Raw genomic sequence first — 21,014 nt, 5'->3', positions numbered from 1 at the left:
ATCCAGTGATTTGTTATATTTTTAAAAGAATGGAAGCTCTCCACTAAGAGAATCAGTTGACCATGCAATAACTGCAAATAACTCTCGATCGTCTTATAAATACATTATTTTCGCCCCAAGCTCTAAGCGATACTCAACCACATGTAGTCATTGCATGGCACAACCCTTATATCTGTGAAGCACTTTCAACGGTGAATTATAGGGCTACATTAGATGATTCGAGCTTTGGTGACGAATGCCTTAATGAAGGCTTTGCCCGATGACCATTTTATATAAGTAATTGTCTATATCATGTTGAAAGAGACTTTTGAGATAAGATTATATTTCATAATTTTTACAGCTTATTATACAATATTTTAATTATATGAATATGCCATAGAAAAAAAAAATGTGAAACTAATAACATTTAAATTGAAATATTTTCCTTCTGTATAGTACGAGTAATTATAACTCTCACATATCCCACAGATTAAGTGCCTATCTCACCATGCCGATGGATGAAATGTCTTTTTCAATCATGATGTCTTGATTCCCACTATGAATCTCATCTATGAAGCTGACTTATAACCGTTAGATTTGATTCCAGCCGCGTTAAGCCGAAGCACGCTTGGCTGTACAAACTGCAATAACGACCAAATTTGAGCCAAACTACCTATCCACTCAAGCTTGCCGTGTGCCCTTAAAATGAATCGGCAAAACAGGATAAAATACATACATCACGTGGGCCCACATGGTCCGGTCTCTGGTTTATGTCTTCGAGCCCAAACCTAGCATACAATTATATTCTACAGCTTACGAAACATCCAACTATCGGTTTGTGCTGAATTCTATGTAAGTACTACGCACGTCCCAAAATCAGTGGATCCACAGCATAGGTACCCCACACCATACCACAGGTTACAAGGGGGGCTGCCCCTCTTTGAGTATTGAATCAGCTGATTCTGGAGTGTCCATTCGATCCATGTCGGCCCCACGCACAAATTCATGGCTAGTGTTCCACGTGTCTCCCTGCTGATATTTGGCCGCATGGCCCACCTAATCGGAGGGCTGGATTTCATCCACCACACAGGGTGTGTGCCCGCCGGGAGCTCGGTTGCTGTGCCGCGATAACAACAACCGGTCCGTCCATCCAAACATAAAAGACTTATCTTAGTAGTCGATCACCTTTTTAGAAGTGGTGGGGATTCATCACTCGCGCATGTGGAATCCACGTATGATCATCCAGACCATCCATTCAGCGAGTCATATATCAGCTCGACAAAGCAATCATGACCATCCAATATATAGCCATCACTTGGATGGTCAGTTGTAAAATATAAGGTGGCACATATTCCAATTACAAGATTACCATTTTATCGGTGAAAATCACATATTAAGTCCCAATCATAATCAGGTCAGTAATTTCATCGGTCTGGATTTCCTTAGAACTGTGCCACGTGTACGATAGAAGACTCACCACAATTTACAAAACCACGGCGAACAATCACTGTAATAAACGATCGACTGGTATTAATGCTCTCTCCTAACCAAAAACCCTCGCGCCTTCGTTGATACTCTCCTGAAAATAATCTCTGCCCTTCTGTCTGATATTTGTAGAAAGATCTTAATCTGTCCTCGTTCGACACCGGATTTCTCCAGTTTTCAGCTTCTCCACAAGGTAAAAACTATTGCTTCTTCAATCACCGTCGGTATAAAAAAGCTAGGGTTTTGTTCTGTTTCATTTCCATTCGTCTCTCAACGGTTCACATCTACTTGTTTTCTTGGATTTCTATATTGAAATTTAGTTTTTTTAAAAATATTAATTGCTGAAGAACTGCAAAAAGTACATTACTGTAAGGGGTTTTTCCCATTTATGTGGTTTTTTATTTTATCGGAAGCTGATACTCTCACCCTATTTTTTGATTGATTGATACTCCCCCTCTCTGTTTTTGGATGAAGTGTATGCAAGTTGTTTCTATAGGTCTACAAGGAGGTGGAGGTATCGAAATTGTGTGGGTTGGGGTTGGGGTTGAGCTAGGTTACATTGTCGAATGCATGTATTCGTGCGCATGGATATGCTAGTTACTACACGTGGCACACAGGCAGTGTATCTGGGCTGTTCATCTGTGGGCCCTACCATGGGTGGGCCACACGGTCCACACCCCAAAGTTTGTAGTGGTTGGATGGTCGTAGCCTCCATGTCTGAGGACTTTTTCCCTGTCGGATGTTGACTGATGATCATTGGCTTTGGAGTTTGGGTAACTTGCACGACACTTTCCAACACTTTGTTACTTGGGTTGGAATCATGGTTTTAAAAAACAGTTACAATATGCTGTTTCATATCCTTGTCAGCCACCCACATTACTTTATACAAGGGCAAACTGGTCAGTTGTGAAAAAAAAATGGGGCTGTATCGGGCCATGCTGGCAAGTACAGGCGACATGTTCTGTATTGGCACTGATATGGGGCTGATACGGCAATAAAGGCCCAATTTTAAAATTATTTGTTTTTAATCTTCTTGTGTTTTTCCACTCCTTTCTTCATTTTAACCACGAAGGAAGCTTATAAACTAATTTCACACCTGGTCTAAGACTATTTCGAGGATCGAAGCATCGGGTTTGAGTGGGATTCAATGAATTGAAGTGGAATTGACCATTTTTGATAATTATCATAAGAGTTGGTAAACCATCACCTGTTTTTTTTTTTTTTTTTTTCCATTTGTCTTCTTTTTGTTGTACTTGTATGTAACGAGAGACCTTATCTATCAAATCATACTTGATTTTTGTTTGATTAGTGCCTATTTCATTGACTTTTAGCAGATCAAGCTGACAGACAACATTCTTATCAAAGAATAGTATGATAAACCATTGAGTACATGTAAAAAATAGAGATAGATTCTGGTGTTTTGCAGAAGTTTTGGCCAAATGAGACCATATTGTCTGATATTGTTGGATACGCATGCTCCCCATGCCGTATCATTTTTGGGTCTGGCCGATATGCCTGCCGATACTGTTATTCAAAACCTTGGTTGTAATTTTTGCATGGTTCAAGAGGTCAACTCATTCCATTCTCCACCTGCATTGAGTCGACTTGACATTGGATGGTATTTAAAGTCATGAATTGCATGCTTGCAATCTTCAAAATTTCTCCAGTTACCTGTCTAGGATCATCCAATCCACATGGTAAACCTAAGCAGATTAATGGTCTGGATCCTGCACACGTGCCACATGTAGGGAGATAGACTGGTGACCAACTTAGATATGATTGACAAATGCCACGGGATCTTCTTTCCTTGTCCTCTTCATTTCCTAAGCTGATCAATAGCTGGCATCATCTCCCATGGATTTTCAACATTGATATTTTGAGAGCTCGGAGAAATGGTAACCATTGTTTGTTCTTGCTCATAATGAGAATGCACACAGCTGTATTCAGGCTGGTATGGAGTGGACTTGTAATACGATGACCAGGTCGATTCCATGATTATAAGTCCACAGCCTCAGCCCATTACCATTTGTGGGTGGAACAGTTCTACTAATTCTTTTATTCCAATTAGTAAAAGGGATCATGAACCAAGAATAGACCCTAGAAGCTAAAAGAGGATATCCTATGTAATTGTGATAATTGGATTCATTGATATTCTTAGTATACTAGATAGAGTCTTAGTTTCTTACACGCTTACAATCATACTCAATTGATGGAATTGTTTGATCTTAAAGGAGATCTTCTATGATTTAGCATGTGATTGATTATTATTATTATATTTTTTTTTCATCTTTGAAATAAATCTGTCTATCGAGGTTTTTGTAATAAAGATGATGGTGTACTTCTATTAGTTGAAATGTTCAATTTCCCTTTTCTTCTTTAGGGATTTTCTTAGTTAATGGTCCAATTAATTTGATTTCTCAGGGCTGCAGAGTTAGCAATGTATATTGACTTCAATTGAAAGTCTACTCAGTTTTGATTATTTATTATGTTTCTAGATTGTAAAGCCTCTCCAGAGGTATGGAATCTTCTACCGCAGACAGCTTGCCTCCATTGCAGGTTTGTGAGCAATTTGATTTGCGTGCTTTTGCATTGGATATGTTGTTTTTCCCCATTGATCATGGAACTGCTACTTGATAGTAATCTCTTACTAGAGCACTCTCAAATTGAAAGACGTTAGATTATATATTCTCTGGGTAGCATTCTTTCAGCTATTTGCTATTGAAGTATTGGCGAATGTTTCCAGTTAGAAATCAGATTTTTTATTCATCAATTGAAATCAAATTGAAACTAGTTTGTTTCACTACTTTATTTCATCCAGTTGATGAAAGTTCTTCTTTCACTTGAATTTTGCTTTAGTCACTAGGTGTTGGAAGAGCTTTATGAATGGATTATAACAAAGTTGTGCATGTTTAAATTTCAAGAAGCATTAGCAAATGAAAGTTTAGGAAGCTTATTGACATTGGCATGGTACTGACCACTATCTTCATCTGTCTCCATTTCTTTCTTCTTCTTCTTCTTTCACCTGGTAGTTGTGTTCACTTCAGTTGGAGACTTACTGAAACATGTTAGCAAGCTCCCTGCTAGCCAAATTATGGGTTGTTTAACTCCACTTCTGTTGGAGTACAAAGTTTTGAACTTCTCTTAGTCATTCAAAGAGGTCAATGATTTCCACAAGCAAGTCAGCTTCTTCTTCATCCTCTTTTTGTCTATCATCATTGTTGTAGCCGAAGGCTAGAAAATAAATTTGAGGAAGACAAAAACAATGTAGAGAACGTTGCCACATGCATGAAGGCATGGTTTCTCTGTCTCCACCTCTAAAACAAAATGGTTTCTTTGTCTTCCTCTTATTCATCGCTTTACCATCACCATGTAGTCGAAGGTTCAACAATAAGATTGAAGACGATATAATATAAAGAACACGGTCATATGCACCGATGCACGGGGCATGTTTATACTTTGTTTTTCCCTTGTAAGCAATGTCAGATCTATTGTTGTCCCAGTTTTATAGATCCTACAGGTATGGAGCCACCATCCTAGAATGCATCAGTTAATGGTATGGAAAAAGGTGCTCGGCAATGCAGTGAGTTAAATCTGCCATTTTGTATCTTGGAAGCAGCATACAGAACCTTGAATTTGTAGTCTGAATGTTTTTTTAAATCCTTTTTTCCCCCGAAATTATTCTACATTTATTTTGGATTTTTTCTCATCTTAGCACTTAATATGTGCAGGAAATCATGCTGGAGTTCCGTGCAGGTAAGATGATCACAGAGGGAACACGGGTGATTCCGGATAACCGCAAAGGGTTGGTTCGCATTGGAAGGGTATATATATGAACTTTAAGGATTGTTTATTTTAGTTTCAAGTACTCTTCCCTTGGTGCAATCAGAGATGACTGTCACACACTTCATTTAGCTTTTGGACTGAAGTTCCTTGCTTTTTTCTAACTAAGCTTAAGTTCCTTGCTTTTTATTTTTTTTCTAACTTACCCTTTCTGAACTTCTATCTGCTAGGGTGAGGAGGGATTGGTCCATTTTCAGTGGCTTGACCGGAATCAGAATGTTGTTGAAGATGTATCCCATGTCAACAGATGGAAACTTTCATTTAATATGAAGCGATGTTAGATAATAGTATGGTGAATAGTTGTGTGCCATTGTTTGTGTGTATCAATGAAAACTGATCTGGTCATAGCGTGTGGCCCTTTCTTACTGTTTTTTTCCACTTTTACCCCTGGGAGTACTTGTTTTTTTTTCCCCAAGGGCAAAATACTTGAAAAATTGGGTTGTAGGTTAAATTAGTCTATGGTTGGTCTTGGGCGATTAGGTCTTGTGTTACTAACTATTGCTGCAAAAGGAAAAAAAAAAAACTCTATAAGCATTCTGTTCTTCAAAATACTCTTGGGCCCTATTTGGTAGACGCCTTAAATGGGTTCATTTCATTTTAGTTAATAGTAATTATGTACTAGAGATCTTTATCCCTAATATATAATTTTTTTTTGAAAGGTATTGATTTTATTGAAAAGAACATAAACCAACACAAACTACAATCGGAACTGAAACAAACAAAAGAAAAGATGACAAAAAAGAAAAAATAGAGAAGAAAAAACCCAACCCAAAACAAATCTGTTCCATGACAGTGAGACCCCAAGGAAAACTCAAAGGGAAGCTAAGGAGCCCAGTCTCGGAACATGACAAGGACTCAAGAGCACTCCAGTCGTAGAAACTGAAAGATTTCTGAAACAATGGTTGTTTCTTTCCACTCAAATTGCCCACAAATCCACCATAGATAAGATCCTCCGCTGTCTTTTACCCTTTGCCCTTCCAGACTTAGCATGCCACCTACAAAGAAGATTATCCATAGAAGAAGGCATGACCTAAGCAACCCCAAACATTATGAGAATGCTCCACCAAATGTTAGAAGTGAAAGGACAATGAATGAAGATGCGGTCCACTGTTTTTTTCAGAGCAGTAGTATAAAAGACACGTTGGGGATGCACATTCCACGTTTTTTAAGGTTGTTGACAGTGAGGACTATATTTTTTCCTACCAGCCATTCGAAAGCTACAATGTTAGAGGGAAGTCCATATTTCCAAAGACGAGCAATATGGGTAGAAGACGTTGCAGAAGAACCTGCTACAATGAATTTATAAAACGATCGAACAAAGAAGACCTTTGAAGCAGAAAGTCTCCACCGCATCGAGTCTTCCGCATCGAGAGAATGATGATAGACCTGTAAACGAGCGAGGGGAGTAAAGTACTGGATCTATGAGTCTAATCTGCAAAAAGGGGGAAGCCATACCCCCTCATAAGAATATAGCAATCGTCAACAAAAACATCCTTATAAGAGGAGATAGCGAATAAGGTGGGAAATGATTCAACCATAATCTGGTTTCCACACCATAAATCCAGCCAATTTTTGATCATGAAACCTTTCCCAAGGGAAAAGGATATTTTATCAAAGATCAAAGGGGCACTCCTGACTATAACTTTCCATGCGAAAGAAGTACAGTGGAGCGTAGAAGATTTAGTCCACCAACCTTGGGGGGAAAGATCATATTCAGAGATAATTTGGTGCCAGAAATTATCATTTTCATTCCCAAATCTCCAGATCTACTTACCTAAGATGTCCCTATTGACAAGGGAGAGGTCCCTGATGTTAGCTCCCCCTTCCCCATAAGGTAAACAATTCTCTTTCTAGTTTAACAAGGGGAACTTCCTCCCCTCAGAACTACCTTACCACGAGAAGTTCCTTCTCAACTTATCAGTTCTCAGAACAACTGATTTGGGACACCGAAAAAGAGAGAAGTAATAAATAGGCAAATTAGAGAGAGAAGCCTTAATGAGATTGATTCTCCCTCCCAAAAATAGCACATTCATCTTTCAGGAAGAAAATTTGCTATCCATTCTTTCAATGATAATATCCCAGAGGTATAATGGGGCTTACTAATGCAAAGAGGAAGACCTAAGTAAATAGTAGGCAATGTACTCACCTTGCATTCAAGAAAATCAGCAAAAGACAGACAAACCTCTGGGAGAGGGTTTAAACCAAAGAGTTCAGCTTTGGCATATTTATCTTTAGCCCTGAAATTACCTCGAACTACACAATAATCATACCCAAAAAGGTTATCATTTTCTCGTGTCTTACAAAAAAATAAGAGTGTCATCAACGAATTGAAGACGAGAAATACGAAAGTGAAAAATTTCCATACTGAAGTCTTTGAAAAGCCCCGAAACCTGTTCCCTAGAGAGTAAACCACTGAGAGCCTCATTAACAAAAACAAACATAAAAGGGACAGGGGATCTTCTTGGCGGAGAGCACGAGTGGCCTTGAAGAAATCAAATGGAGAACCATTAATTAGAACAAAGAAATTTGGAGAGGAGACGCATATTTTAATCTACGCCCTCCATTTAAATCCAAATCCCAGTCTTTGGAGCATATAATGTAGGCTGGGATTTCCTCCATGTTAATGGGGCCCTTTTGGGTAAATGGGTTTGGAGAAATTTGGCTTCCCCTTTTTGTAGAAATTGGTTAGATCTTGAGATAGAGGAATTTACTCTCGTCTTATATTTTTTGCAGCTTATTTTGCCTTGTGAAGTGGAGGAAGAGTCTTATGCGATGGATATTGTTTGGTTCAGTAATCTTCTCTGTCCGTTCGCTTTACAGATCCATTGCAACAACCTCTTCTCCCACGACAACCTCCCACACAACTCCTTTGTGGCACTATGGAGTCCCTCCACAAGTGGCAGCTTTCGGGTGGCTGGCGGGAATGAACAGAATCCTCACAGTCGATAATCTCGAAAAATGCGAAATGTGTATTCCTAACATATGCCTTTTGTGTTACCGTTCTGAAGAAACAGTGGACTACCTTTTCATCCACTTTCCTTCCTCCTTTGATTTATGGTGGATCATTTTCAGAATGTCCGGGGTAGCGTAGTTCATGCCAAATTCCATGGAATATCTCCTTTGTGGGGGGCATAAAGAATCCGAAGGAGCAATGGGGAAAAGAAAGTGGAGAGTCTTGTTTTTGGCTGTCCTATGGGTGATCTGGGTGGAAAGAAATAATTATTGTTTAAGGAATTCTAGTGTCTTCGCAGCTAGGGTGTTCTTGTGTGTCCTTGTTCTTTTAAGGGAAAGTGACTCTCAGCTCTTCTTGGGTTGTTTTGTTGATGGACAAATTTTCTATGGTCTAGTTTTTTGTTTTCTCTTTGTTTGTTTAGCTTTCTAGATTATCTTTCCTTCTTCCCCCCATTCTTTATCAATAAAATCCTTACCTCAAAAAAACAATAATTATGCATTAGAGATCTTGATTTCTAATAGATAATTCGTGTTAACTAAAATGAGACCACTTCATTTTTAGGCATCTACCGAACAGGGCCTTAGTTCTTCATTCTCTTTTCAAAATATCGAAAAAGGACACCTTCATGAGCTGTTAAATGGCTTTGAATGATTGTGTGCATTAATGTTTATTTTTCAATAAAAGTTTGGTTAAACAATACTGTGCTCTCTCGGAGGTTTTGTTTTGTTTTGTCTTCATTTATTTATTTCATCATCATTATTATTAACTTCTTGCATGGCCAATTTACACCCATATCCTTGGACATGAACTAATTAGAGCCCTACTTTTATTTCTCCACTGAAGTCTCCATAATGCTTCTTGCTGCTATAACAACTATATGTTAGAAGTATCAAGATGTAATGTATCCTTCTTCTGGAACTCCAAAACCATGATTACCTTGACACATGATGTCACAGGATCAGATTGTGTTTCCTGATGAGGCAGTTTTTGAGAAGGTATTTTGAATTTTAGTAAACTCTTTGAACATTTTCAGGCGAAGGTCTGCCACTACTCATCTGTGGTGTTCTCATACTCAGTCTCTACCTTCTCTTTTCGTGTTTTGACTTAATTCAGGTCAACCAATCATCGGGAAGAGTATACATTCTGAAGTTCAGCACCGATACTCGGAGGTTCTTTTTTTGGATGCAGGTGTTTGGGTTGAACATTTTTTTCCCATTCTTTCTTTTCAACTAACACCTTCAAATCCATGTACAATTTGTTTTGGGGTGGTTTCTGATCATTTCTGATGAATGATTTCAGGAGCCAAGATCTGATGGTGACTCACAAATCTGCAGCTCTGTCAACTATTACATTAATCGACCATTGGGTATATGAAATTTATTCTGTAATTTATTCATATTATATAGAGCTTTGTTGATTTATAAATCACAGTATCCTTCTGTTACCAGAACTAGTCGGTGAGGAAGAGCCCGAGGCTTCGGTTCCTCTGCAAATGTCTGAAATGTCTGAAGACACAGCTGAGGATGAGATCTCATCAAGGTTTGTGCAGTGCATTCAATATCTCATAATATTATTAGAACTATGTTAAAGCTTTGATCAATATGTTCTGGAAATAATGCACTATTTTAAACATTATATGCCTTGTTCTTATATAAGCTCTCTAAGTGGTAATCATTCCCCGTGGTTGGTGTGTTTAAAATACCTGAGGAGCTCTCTCATCAACCAATATTACCAGGCCATATTTTACTCGATGATCTCTCTCATCATTATTTTTTTGTGTTGACTTATTATTGTTATGAGCAAGAAGGGATTATAGAAGAGGATAGCTGTTTGTGGAATATCTGGGATGATATGAAACAATTTCCACTGCTAAAGAATCCTCCTTCGAGTTTCCTTCCCCACCAATATAGGAAAATTAACATCCCTACTACTGCAAAGCCTCATAATCTTCTCTAACCAATCAACCAAATCCAAGGGTAAGGCCCCGGAGCAAACATCCCACACACTGTAAGGAGTTCCTTCTCTATCACCGCAGGACTTGAGTGAACATGGAAGGGCCAAATGGCATGGTGAAAGTGACCTTAGTCCTATGCAGATGATATTTTATTATTTAATGATGGCTCGGTCATGGATGCTTGCCACTTGAGGGATTTGTTACTTTGCTTCGTGGTCACAGTGGCCTTGTGGGTCAATCTATGAAAGAGTAATTTGGAAGATATTAATCTTGATTAAGAGTCTTCATCTGGCATTGCTAGAGAAATTACTTGTGGAATTGATCTATTGGGTATCACTGTGAAATCTGGAATACCTGGGTCTGGCATTCGAAGAGGAGGCTTGCAGCATGGAAAGGGTGTTGATGTCTTTGTGAGGCAGAATCATCCATATCAGGTCAATCTTCATATCTTTGCCATTGCAAGTGTTATCTTTGTTTCAATGCCTCATTAAGGTGGATTCCCAAATTGAGTCCATTCAAAAGCGTTTTCTCTGGAAGGATGGTGTGGAGGCCCACTATTTTCTCTAGAGGGATATGTGGTTTGCAAACCAATAAGAGCAGAGGGCTTGGGTATCATGAACATCAGGACTGTTAATTTGGGTTTGTTAGGGAAATGGTGGTGGAGGGTTCAGAATGGGGAGCATTCATTGCTAAGGGATGTGCTTGCTGCTAAATATGGGATGATAGGAATGGCTGGGATATAAAACTTGGGTTGAACAGTGCCTGATCGGCTATAAGGAGGTGTACGTGTTGGCCAGGGTTTTTTTGTTGCGACATCTTTGGTTTAGAGTGGGGAATGGGCGAATGATATGAAGACATTTGGGGGTTGGATGTATAGGAAGTTGACGGACTTGTTGTGGTTGCTATTGAAGATTTATATTGCAAGGGTCATTGTTTTTTTTTTTTTTTGAAAGGAGGACAACTTTATTCATAAGACGACAAAGCCGAAAAGAATACAAAAAGGAAAGAAGCAAACAAAGAAAAGCCTGAAGCATAAGTGATGTAGGACAATTAACCACTTGCTCTAAAAGCTCGAACTGATAGCATGGCGAATCAATTCCTTTATCTCCTAGCTTGTGCCCCACATCCCATGAGTTAGGACCTCGGCCGAACCCCCCTCGTGGGCCCCACACTACATGGGTACCGCCTCACACGAGCCACCCGCCTCACACTGATGGGGCCCGCCTCACATAAGCCACTCGCCTCACACGGGCTGCCCACCCCGAGTGTGCCCTTGCATCTCACAAGCCACCCCACTCGAGCCTGGTGTGAAAATGGCCCTTCATTAATAAGACAGAGAAACAATAGCCCCTACACGGACATAGCATTGACCCTCTCATTTCATTGGAAAAAACTCTAAAAAAAACTCGGGAGAATTGCTAATATCACGAAAGCACCCTTTGTTTCTCTCTAGCCACGAAGCCCACAACCCAGCCAAAAGGGACAATCTCCACATCTTTCCACCTTAAACCCGCAAAAAAGATCTTCACTAACTCCCTTAGACAACATACTACTTAACACCTCTGCCACAACAGTGAATAGAAATGAAGAAAGTAGATCTCCTTGTCTCGAACCCCTAGCGGAATTGAAGAAACCTATAGGCGAATTGTTAACTAGAACAAAGAATTTGGTCGAATTCACACATTCGTGAAACCACCTCCATTTGACCACACAGCCGAGACATGACCAATCCACACAATTGTAAGCCTTTTCCAAATCAAGCTTACAAACCACTCCACTCTTCCCCTCCCTATGCTGAGAGTTGATAATTTAGTTGGCTATCAAAGAGCTGTCAAGAATTTGCCTACCTTCCACAAAAGCTCCTTGTTCTCTAGAGATCAACCGACCCAGGATTAGCTCGGAACCTAGTGGCAAGGATTTTCTCAAGGATTTTGTAAGGGGCACCAATAAGGCTAATCAGCTGAAAATCTTTACTACACTCAGTACCTTCCTTTTTAGGGATTAGAGCAATAAAAGTCGCATCTGGTTTCGAAGAAAGCTTGCCATTCTCACCAAACTCACTGATAACACCCACTTACTCCTTCAACGTATCCCAAAAAACTTAGAAGAAAGCTACAGGGAAACCATCGGGGCCCGGATATTTATCCTGACCCAGCTCCTTAATAGCATTTTTAGTATCCTCCTCTGAGATGGTTCTTTCCAACAAGGTAGCCTCCTCACCGGACATCGAGGCAAACTCAAAATTGTCTGATTTAGGTATGATCGAATCTGGACCTGTAAGAAGATCTTTATAGAATGAAATGATTGCACCACAGACCTGCTGCTTACCTTCAATGCGAACCCCATCCACCACTACACTTTCAACCCTGCTGGCACAAGCTCCAGCACTAGCATACCCGTGGAAGAATTTAGTATTACTATCTCCCTCCTTGACAATATTGCTCGCAGCTCTGCCATCACTTGATTTCCTCCTCCAGATCCAAGGGTAGCTGTTGATGAGAGAATTTAGGTGCTGGAACTGAATGGGATCTTTTCAATCAGATCTCTTTATTGTGAGTTGTCCAAAAGGGATAATGAAGGTGCTGCTTTCTTTTCTAGAATTTGGGCATTGGTCATTCCTCTTAAGGTCAGGGCTTTTGTCTTGTTGGACTCTCGAAACAAGATCTTAATGGTGGACCACTTGGAAGTTCAGAGTGATGGTATTAGATAAAAGAAGCCCCCTTTGCTCTGCAGACAGAGAATCTATCAACCACCTTCTAATTATTCACTGTAGATTTTATTGGGACATTTGAGGTAATGTCTGCTCCAAATTTAGCCTTCAGTGGGTTCTTTTGGGGTAGGTGTTGGATCTTCTTGAGAGCTCGATCGTGGGAGCCTGGGGATCAGTCAGGAGGTAGTTGTGGGCTGTACCTATCATGGCTGCCTAGTGGTCCATCTGACTCGAAAGGAACAATTGGATATTCAATGGGAGCAAAAAGATCAGTAATCTTCCTGTCTAACTTGATCTTCAGCCTTTTAACGTTTTGGTGGAAATGCAATCATAAACTCAGGGGTTATATTGGCAGAAGCCTATGGAAGTTCGAAGATGGAAAGCCCCTTTGCGGGGGGTCTATAAATTCAATTTTGAAGGCAGTGTGCCCTTGGGAATCTTGGCCTAACAGGGGTGGGTGGTGGTGTCTTGTGGGATGCCTTGTGGTCTGTACTCATTGAGTTCCATTGGCCAATCGGGATCAAAGATTCATCTATTGCAGAGGCGCCCAATGTTTGCTCTTCAAGCTATAAATATGACCGTGGGGTTGTGTTTTTTCTCAATGATCTTTAAGGGAGATTCCCTTAATACTCTCCTGGATAGGATTAATGCAAGATAGCTTCGGTGGAGGATCACCAATCTCTTTGAGGAAGCGCTTCCAGTCAACTAGTTTTGTGTATGTTCCCAGTGAAGCAAATTTCTCAGCAGATGGTCTTCCAAGGCCAGTTCCACCTCTTTAATCCTCCAGATTGTGGATAGACAAAATCCTTCCCTGAGATATGTGTATATCTGCCGACTGTTGTTTTGTTTGAGTTTCTCGAGGTGTATCTTGTAGCCTGTTTTGCTCTTTTCTTAGCAAGGGTATCTTTTGTTTATTAAAAAGGAGTCAAATTGACACGCTTGTCTCTGGGTGTTATTATTTTTATTGTTTATGTATATGTTGTTTTTTTTTAAAAAATTTATAAATAAATTTGTTACTATTCAAAAAAAAAAAAGGGGAAAAGCTTCTTAACCCTCTGGAGTTCTGTTAAGATTTGTTTTTGGCAGATGTTAGAAGGGCCTCATAAATGCCTTCTAGTTTCCCCCACTTCATACACTAGTTGACTTGTTATTTAACTAAGATAGCAGGCGTGGCAATGGGTTGGGTTTGGGTCTGCTCAGGCCTGACCCATTTAATAAACGGGTCAAGAAATCTAGTCTTAACTCGACCTGCTACCTATTACCTGGAGACCCAATCCAACCCGCTTAGAATTTCTGCAGCTCGAACCTGACCTGACCCGACCCATTTAATTGCGGTCGGATCAGGTGCAACCGACCTGTCCAACCTAACCCATATACTAACTGCAATATCTCATATTAGGCTTCTTCCCTATTCTTGGAGTTTTCATGTGTATGGAACTCACTATTACATGCTTATGGAATTGGGTGTTTTTAATGACACGTGTATATGTTTCACCTCATCTGCCCAGAAGAGCAATCACACATGTATATTGGGATACTTTTGTTTTGGGTTATGGATTGCGTTGGGTCAGGGCATTTGGCTTGGCCCATTGATTCAATACATGGGCAGGTCGGGGCAGCGTAGCATAAACTGGAGCCTGACCTATTAATCTAAATGGGCTACTTTTTTGTCCTAAACCTGACCTGCAACCTGACCTGACTTGGCTTGATCCCGGGTTAGAAGTGGGTCGGGCCAATTGACATATGGGCCGACCCAACTTATTGCAACCCCTATATGACAGTTAGACATCCTTATTTATTTCTAGCAAAATAAAGTATTTCGGTCAAATTTGGTGCTGTGTTGGAAGAATTTTCGGACTTTGAAATAGAACTAGATTCACTGAATTCTTATTGAAGGAATACATCCCCACCCATTTTTAACCAAGCATCCTGTCCTTTTATTGTTTGTGGAACTCCTTTGAACTGCCACCCTTTGTTGATAGGGCTTGACAATGGATATCTGTTTACCTGATCACCCAACTTATCTGACCTGAGATCAGATTTGAATATGGGATGTTTTTACCTAGTTCAAAATTTTTACTTGACCTATATACTGACCCATTTGCTGCATCAAAGAAGAGTTTGTCTTAAAGGCCTCCTCAAGGGAATCCCACCACCAGTAAGTCGTCAAACATTCAGTATACAGTCATACTGCTAGTCGAGAAAAGGGCATCCCACTCATTTGACGTCAATACCCCTAGCAAATGTTAGTGGGGAGGAGAATTATCCTATTGGCAATTCTCTTTAGTTACTGCGTGTCTTTGTGCTTTTGGTTATTTTGTGATATGAGGAGTTGTATGATACTCAGGCTGCATATGACGCTTGATATGCAAGCACTTAGAAATGGTACACGTTGCATATATTAACTCAAGGAAAACTGACTAGATTGTGCGGTCCACTGTCACCAAATCAGTGTCCGAAGATCAAACTTCGTTTAACCATCCTAACCTCTGATTCATGGACACTCGTTTGTGGAAATAGGACCGTTGGATATTTTTTCATTTAACTGTTCAATAAATATCCATGAATCCGATAATCAGATAATCAAATAAGCTTAATTTTTGGCTCATGATACATCTACACTGGGTACCATAATTTTGACATTTGAATTTGACTACTTGTATGCCACAGGTGCAATTTCTAACTTACTTTTAAGTGGCCACGTATCACCCATCACTCTGCAAGAGTATCAAAGTTGACATTCATGGCATTTATGTTTGCATATAATTTATGCTCTCAACCGTGCCTGCTATTTGTAATGGAGCTACTGGAATAAATTTTTTTCATCTGACTAATTGGAAACATGATGCCATCTCTTTCTGTCCTATTACTCAGAGCTGGAAACTTGGTTGGGCCAAATTTGGCCTCGGAGTTATCTAATGAAGTGACCTCTTCATCTGGGCCTGTACAATTGGCAGATCTGCAAAGAATATTAAGTAACATTGGTCCAGCAGGTATTATCTGTTATGCTCTCTCTCTCTCTCTCTCTCTCTCTCTCTCTCTCTCTCATAGAAATACCCTTATTAGCCGAGCCTATTCCTTGTTCATGTTCTGAGCCTCTGACACATGCAACTACTATTTGATTGTTGTAGATGCTGTCCTAGATCAAGACGGAGGTAAATACTCTGCTTGACTGTTAGAGAGATGCTTTTATGGACCCAAAATTTCTTTTGGGACCTCCAACAATTCCTCATCTAAATATGTCATTGTAGGGCTGGGATTAGGAGATATTTTGAAGCCTGATTTGTTATCACCACTTATTGAAACCTTGCCGTTGGAACAACGGTTGGCATCGTACTTGCCAGAGGTATATATGGATTCCTATCTGAATTACAGCTAGATCTGATGATTCTATGTTGTTGCAGTTAATGATTTATTCGTGGTTTCAGGGTCCATGGACTCCTGACGATCTTATGGAGTTGCTGCAGAGTCCTCCATTCCGCCAACAAGTAGAATCATTTAACTATGTACGAATGTTTATTCCTTCCATTGATAAAAAGATTCCTAAATGTCTTGCCAGTTCTGATACTTCCCATTTTTTTAGGTGCTTCGAACAGGACAGATAGACTTGTCTCAGTTTGGAATTGACCCAAGTAAATGTAAGTTACCTGAAACCTTTATACACTTCTCTAGGGCTGTAAATGGTGGAAACCAACACATGCTTGCCTGGTTGGTCTTTCTTTTACTCTGTGGTTTGTTCTTTTACCTCTCTGTTTCATCTCTCTTCACATAGTCTGTCAATAGATCCATCTGTATTTTAGACTTGTCTATGCATGCAGATGCAGATTGCGTGCTAATTAGGGAGCCCACCATGATGTTTGTGTCTTATCCACTCCATCCATCCATTTTTCCAGCTCATTTTATAGGGCATGAGCTCAAAATTGAAGCATAAATTTCAAGTGGACCACACCACAGGAAACAGTGGGGATAATGACGTCCACCCGCGAGACCTTCCAAGGGCCCACAGTGATGTTTATTTGTCATCCAACCTGCTCAGAAGGTCGCATGAAAGTGACGACTTGGTCGTTGGTCGCAGTCATTATACAAACGATCTTTCCTCGTGAAGCTTGAAATGTGGAATCATCGCGAATAGAAAAGAAGTAATCCAACCCATGGAATCAACTTGAATAGGCTATTTGAATCTATATGTGTGATATTTCAATTGTGTCTTATTGACTTTTTTCAACGAGCTCGACTGAAAACTTGTGGCCCGCTTGAGCTTTGGATATGCTTCAGTTTTGGGCTCATACCCTAAAATGAGCTGGAAAAATGGATGGATGGCATGGATGAGTCATAAGACCGGTACATCATGGTGGGCTTTTCAGAGTTAATCCACGTCATATGTTTGCATACAAGAGTGCGTTCGCCCTGAGACAGCTGTTACCTAACTGGGCTAGCATGCAGACAAAACTAAGAAAGCCCATAGGCTGGGTAGTACTTAGGATGTGGTGTATCTGTTTACCTAAGGCAGGGCCAGGTTCATGACATGGGAAAAAAAGTAGGTTCTTCATCTTGTATTGTTTAGCCCAAAAGTTGACAAATATTGCCAAATAAGAATGTGGGTTGCTGGATTAAAAAAAAAGAAGAAAAAAAAAGAGAGGAAATAATGGACATAATTACTCTGGCGATACAGTGTGTATCAGGCAATCTACATATGGTCTCTACATATTACCAGCCCAGAAAACCGACTGAGCTTTTCAAGATTAAAGCTCATGTTATACTTTGGTCCCCCACCTAAATAAAACCTGGTAGACAGTTTTTCAGAGTGCTTGATTGATTTTTCAGTATTTCAAGTTGTCAAGGGAGGGAGGAATGGACGGATGGACGGAAGGAGTTTGGTTCCCTGCCAAAAAATAAAATAAAATTCCGGTGGACAGTTTCTTCGAGTACTTGATTGATTTTTCAAATTTCAAGTGGTTGAGGGAGGGATGGAGGGTTTGGTCCCCCATGACACCACCTAAAAACAAATCTGGTACACTTTTGTTTTTTTTTTTTTTTTCTCCCCTCGAGTACTTGATTCATTTTCAAATTTTCAAGTAGTTGAGGGAGGGATTGATTTTTTCAAAATTTCAAGTCCTCAAGTGAGATTTTTCGAAATTTCAAATAGTCAAGGGAGTGAGATTTTTCAGATTTCAAGTAATGGGAGGGAGGGAGTTAAACTTAGACCTAAGTTGTCTTGAGCAAAGTAGGTTTGAGTTTTGACCTATTGGTTGGTTCCAAACCATGTTTAAATAGCTTACACTACGTAGCGTAGCTTAGCCATGAAAACAGCTTAAGTCACCTTTAGCATACGCTATACGCTATTTAGCATATGCTATATGCCATTTTTCACTAAACATAAAAAATAACTAATGTTTTTAATAATTTGTTACATTTTTATATTTTCAATTAAAATTGGTTAATGTTTTCAATTGTTTTAGTAAAATAATATAAGTAACAACATTATATCCGTTCATTTGCTATCTCTTTATTTTTATCCTTATCATCGCCTGTTTTTGCGGATATTTTAGGATGTGTTTGGTTGCACCAATTATCATGACATTTCACTATTACTCAAAAGTCTAATTTCATGATATTTAGTGCAACCTAAGGGGTGAACATTATGCTACACGCTATTCGCTATTTAAAACACTTGTTCCAACAAGTTCTGGCCATGAGATGTAGTCATTCACATATTGAGTAAAAAGCTGTGTTGTAGGCCACTAGCTAGTCGCAACCATGTTTCAAATTTAAATCATCAAGTTCGTTGCCCAAGTCCCATCATCAAGTTAAAATATTTTATGCATTCGACAGACAAGTTCACCGTCCTCTCATTCCTTGAGGCCTTAGAAGACTCCGTTGCAAAGGCATCCGAATCTGGTGAAGCAGAATCAAGACAAGATGAGAACAAGGACCCACCATCCCAAAGGTGTAGTGGGAATGATGCTATGGATGAAGGCCAATAGCACAGACAGGGTCCTCGGGACTCTTAAATTAAGACAACTTTGCCCTTGGAAAGTGGGGAAAAGAAAAGAGAGGTAAGTTTTCATGTTCATCACGAATTGCTGCTTGCTGATCACTAAAAAGAAAGATGGAAATGAATTTATTTTTTGAAGCACTGGGTTTTGATGATACTTCCGTCATGGGTATGTAACAAACTCTTTTTCAATAAATTTTGCATTTTTTAATGGTAACTTTCCCAGCATGGCTTTTTCTTCCATGCTTTGATCAAGATCTGTATTGGTATGGTATATGTTATTGGGCTGACATTTTAAGGCATGTTTGGTTTCAATTATCAAATTGAACAGAAAATTTCAACGGTGTTGTGTTCTAAATCGCAAATTTGCAATTTTCAAGTTTGTCTTGAAAGAAATGCAACTGGAAGTTATTAACTCAAATTAAACTGACTAGATTGTGGACCCCACTGTTGCAAGTCACCATCTCAAAATCATGTTGTTTTCACGAACCTAACCTCTGATTCGTGTACTCTTGTTTGCTGAAATAAGACCATTTGATGTTTTTCATTTTTAGCTGTCCAATAAATGCCTACCAATCCCATGGTCAGATGATAACCAAATAAATGTAATTCGTGTCATCGCTGAGTTTTCCCAGCCGCATTGACGGCTTCTTTTGGCAATGGCATGGGGGGAGTATAGGCGGGGAAGCCGTTGAAGAGTGGAGATTATTCTTCTTAGTTGGGAAAGAAATCGGAGGTGCTCTCTCTTGTATTCCACTCGTGTTCTTCTTAGCGTGTAATATGCAGGTGGGGGTGGGCTTCTAATGCTTGTTTCGGGTGGCATTTCTTATTCTTGTAGTCATCCTTCCAAAAAGAAAAAGAAAGTTCCTGCTATTCATATGGTGGGCCTCATGGCCACCGATCGGATGGCTAGGATCATCTGGTAACAGAAATTAGGGGCATGCCCTGCCTAATGACAGGGCCCACCAGATCAAGGCTAGGGTTACTGAAAGGCTGGTCTGTTCTTTGTCCGTCCGTTGATTGGTCCCATAATGGTGGGGTGATGGACGAAGAAGTTTATCCATTGAATAATCTCAACCGTTGGATTGGTGACACGTTATCTTTTGTATTTTGACCAATGGTTACGTTTGTTCAACCGTCAATTTACTGACCAACAACTGGAATGGGGATCTAGTGCATCCACGGCCCACTTGATCAACGGATGAATTAGGAACATACAAGTGGGAAATGAGGATTTGATCATCTGCCGGGCTGGGCCAACCCAACAGAAAAGAAATGGAGTAAAAATGGGTAGGATGAAAGAAGAGCAACAATCAACGGTTCGTATTGAGGATCTCATATGGGACATCGTTTTCAACGTTCTTTATAGACTTCCCATCAAGTTACTGATGAAATGCAGCTGCGGATGTAGCGCTTGGACCGCCATAGTGCAACACGACCCATACATCACACACATGTGCCCAAACCAAAGAAAGGATCGGTACATTATCTTGGCCCTGTAGATTTGGACGGTTGTGATGATGTGATCACACCAGCTGGGCTTCAATGGCTTGATATGTTCTTACGAAGCTGAACATCATAACAAGAATATTGATCACCTGTAGCCGGCTGCATGACACCTCAGTCCGCGGTACCATCTTCTTCTTCTTGTACTTTTTTTTTTTCTCACACAAAAGTGCCACTGGCCTACGACGTCCAAGCCATGCAAATGGTGGGACCCACCATGATGAAAATCATCCGGTCCAAAAATCAGGATGGTCCACTTTTGGCGCTTCATGTGTTTTTGCACTGATGAGACCATGTACATGTACTAACATATGCATACACTGAACTTTGCTAAACGCACATGCGTGTGCAATAAAGCTCATGTAGATGCCACGAGATCCAACCCGTCTATCAGAGAGGCACTACTATATTGACGCCCGAGCCCAAAAATCAGGTTAATCTATTGGTCAGATGGGCCACATTTTGTGTGTGTGTGTGTGTGTGTGTGTGTGTGTATATAAATGCACAGCTATGAAAAATTTGGCCCAAGTTTCCTAACCCAACCACCTGTTTCCAATATTGGGGCCCAAATGCTGAATGAACCAGATTTATT

General features: G+C 40.0%; 1 protein-coding gene across 3 annotated transcripts; it reads left to right on the top strand.

Annotated features, from left to right (window-relative positions):
• The first annotated feature begins 1,507 nt into the window (after nt 1-1,507).
• LOC131256588 (26S proteasome regulatory subunit RPN13) lies at nt 1,508-19,258 on the top strand. Of its 3 annotated transcripts, XM_058257498.1 has the most exons (15): nt 1,508-1,657; nt 3,960-4,020; nt 4,982-5,044; nt 5,193-5,285; nt 5,475-5,534; nt 9,214-9,252; nt 9,371-9,445; nt 9,557-9,623; nt 9,706-9,796; nt 15,796-15,914; nt 16,053-16,076; nt 16,173-16,267; nt 16,350-16,427; nt 16,505-16,559; nt 18,754-19,258. In XM_058257498.1, exons 2-15 carry the CDS (start codon nt 3,982-3,984, stop codon nt 18,903-18,905), a joined length of 1,050 nt encoding a protein of 349 aa, XP_058113481.1. In that variant the 5' UTR covers nt 1,508-1,657; nt 3,960-3,981; the 3' UTR covers nt 18,906-19,258. The 3 variants fall into 3 exon arrangements, with proteins under 3 accessions (XP_058113481.1, XP_058113482.1, XP_058113483.1); XM_058257499.1 differs by lacking the exon at nt 4,982-5,044; XM_058257500.1 differs by lacking the exons at nt 1,508-1,657; nt 3,960-4,020; nt 4,982-5,044 and adding an exon at nt 4,331-4,431.
• Nucleotides 19,259-21,014: the final 1,756 nt, after the last annotated feature.

This window comes from Magnolia sinica, chromosome 9, assembly GCF_029962835.1.
Source record: "Magnolia sinica isolate HGM2019 chromosome 9, MsV1, whole genome shotgun sequence".
NCBI lineage: Eukaryota > Viridiplantae > Streptophyta > Magnoliopsida > Magnoliales > Magnoliaceae > Magnolia > Magnolia sinica.
This window is presented reverse-complemented; position numbering and strand designations above follow the sequence as displayed.

Bases quoted from the DNA above. Each gene is read 5' to 3' on its own strand.
- LOC131256588 (XM_058257498.1), top strand. From the start codon at position 3,982: ATGGAATCTTCTACCGCAGACAGCTTGCCTCCATTGCAG. The intron at 9,446-9,556 runs GTGTTTGGGTTG...GAATGATTTCAG, and splicing joins GGTTCTTTTTTTGGATGCAG to GAGCCAAGATCTGATGGTGA. The intron at 15,915-16,052 runs GTATTATCTGTT...TGATTGTTGTAG, and splicing joins AAGTAACATTGGTCCAGCAG to ATGCTGTCCTAGATCAAGAC.